The sequence below is a fragment of the Cariama cristata genome, unplaced genomic scaffold (assembly GCF_000690535.1).
Source record: "Cariama cristata isolate BGI_N322 unplaced genomic scaffold, ASM69053v1 scaffold27151, whole genome shotgun sequence".
NCBI classification, from domain to species: domain Eukaryota; kingdom Metazoa; phylum Chordata; class Aves; order Cariamiformes; family Cariamidae; genus Cariama; species Cariama cristata.
Genome location: NW_009600245.1, coordinates 4579 through 6546, shown reverse-complemented (window position 1 = coordinate 6546; position 1968 = coordinate 4579). Strand labels below are relative to the sequence as shown.

The window sequence follows — 1968 nt, the reverse complement described above, 5'->3', positions numbered from 1 at the left end:
CAAGACAAATCTGTTCTCGTAGGCATGAACTCATCTGTGTTAAGGTCACTTCTAGGAGAGGACCTCACAATTACTCTGTGACTGCCTAGGGTGAGTTTTAGTGCACTGCTGGCTTTATGGTGTTTTATTATAAGCAAGAATCAGGGGTGTTCTTTCCATTTCTTTATGCAGTCATCTCATTAGAGTGTAGCTTGATAAGGTTGTCATGAAAATTCACCTCCTCAAGTGCTAAATCCACATTCCTACTTCAGCCAGGAATTCAGATAATAATGGAAAAATCGAAAGGTTTGTTTTTAAAGCTATATAAAATAGTCTTATATTTTAATTTTGCAGGTTGGAGACAAAGGTTAATCAGAAAGCTGTCCCTCACACTAACCATTGTAGTTTGGTTTTTTTTGGCACATCTTAAGCAGAAATCATGAGTGATATTTGGATTCTTTGTTGGGGAAAAGGTGTTATCTCATTCTTGATTCATGTTTTCTCAGTCTGTGGAAAAGCAGAAAACATCACCCTTCAGAAGACAGTGACCTCTACCAGGTGGCCCTGGCAAGCAGCAATCTATCGAACGGCCAATGGGGTGAAGGAGAACAGTCTCCGGAAAGGGGCCTGGATCCTTATCTGCAGTGGGGCCTTGGTGAACGAGCGCACTGTGGTGGTGGCAGCTCACTGCGTCACTGACTTGGGCAAGACCATCGTCCTCAAGACAGCAGAGCTCAAGGTGGTTCTGGGGAAATTCTACAGAGATGATGACAGGGATGAAAAGACCATCCAGAACCTGCGGGTGAGTAAGTCTGCTGGGAGTGGAAAATGATGAGCACAGACAGATGCTGATCACATCTGTCTTGTATGGGGAGAAAAAGGTTATCCTTTGAGCAAGAGATTGTTTTACACACTGTTCTTTGAAATACATATCTAGAGACCCAACTGACAGAACTGTCATGGCGCAAGAAGGGCACATGCTGTAGTTCATTAAATTCCCCTGACACTGTCCAACTCATATGTTCACCGCCTAACACAGATCACTAAGAAAATAGCTCCGGTTCCATGGGCTATAATGTCTTCAAGTCATATTGCCAGAAAAAAAAGTAGAAGAGATGCCAGCTACTGTCAAAAGTGATTAGTATAATTTATGAGGGAAACACTTGTGCTCTAGATCCTGGTTTGATGCCATGAGTGCATTTCACATCTCAGCCCCAAGGCTGTACAGCTCTAAACTCAAAAGAAGTTTATGTCTGACTCCAGCTCTGAAAATAGCACCTCAAGCTCATCAGAGTGGTTTGTTTTTTTCAAGCAGAACTAGAAAGGTCGAAGTCAAAATGAGGAGAAGTATAGCAATTTTGGCTGTGTGTGCCTCTTTTTCTGGAGTGGGGAGTTTTGTGAGTTAATTAATGGATTTTTTCCAAGAAATCATAGTTAATTTGATTTTCCCCACCGCCCTTTTTAGTTTCTTTCTCTAATTCCAGCTTTTTCAGAGTTTTCCTGTAAGGAAATATATTCCTTTTCACAATATTTCCTCATAGGAATCCTATCCATTCTTATGGTGTTTCATCAAGGTAACTAGCAGTAAAGGTTTGGCCCCAACTTTATGTATTGTATTGCTGGTATTCTTTTTTGGTGAGAAGATCGTTCAATTTCAATAAGAAGATAACATTTTAATTCAAAGACACCCCTCTCTTCAAATTCTACAGGCTGAAGATGACATGGCAGGTAAAATCTTTTCAGAAAACAGTGGAAAAGCTTGAACTGCACATTAATCCCCCATTTTGCTGAAAATGTCCTTGACTACTTTTCATTAGGAAGAGTTTCATGCAATAAAAACTGTCCTGAAACCCAAACAACAACAACAACAAAAAGTCAGAAGATGCTTGTTCTCTTTGCATGTTTCTCATTGGAGTGGCTGCTCCCAAAGTTTGGGAGTCGGGGGTAGAGGAGAAGTACGCAAAATAAACTAACATACATTACAATAGT

The 1968-nt window shown here is 40.7% G+C and overlaps 1 protein-coding gene across 1 annotated transcript in view; it reads left to right on the top strand.

The window, feature by feature from the left end:
- Positions 1 to 418: 418 nt before the first annotated feature.
- Positions 419 to 1968, top strand: part of LOC104169146 (inactive serine protease PAMR1-like) — a 2413-nt gene continuing 863 nt past the window's right edge. The window contains exon 1 of the mRNA XM_009709971.1: positions 419 to 781. Coding sequence (XP_009708273.1) covers positions 419 to 781 — 363 coding nt within the window. The remainder of the gene's footprint in view (positions 782 to 1968) is intronic.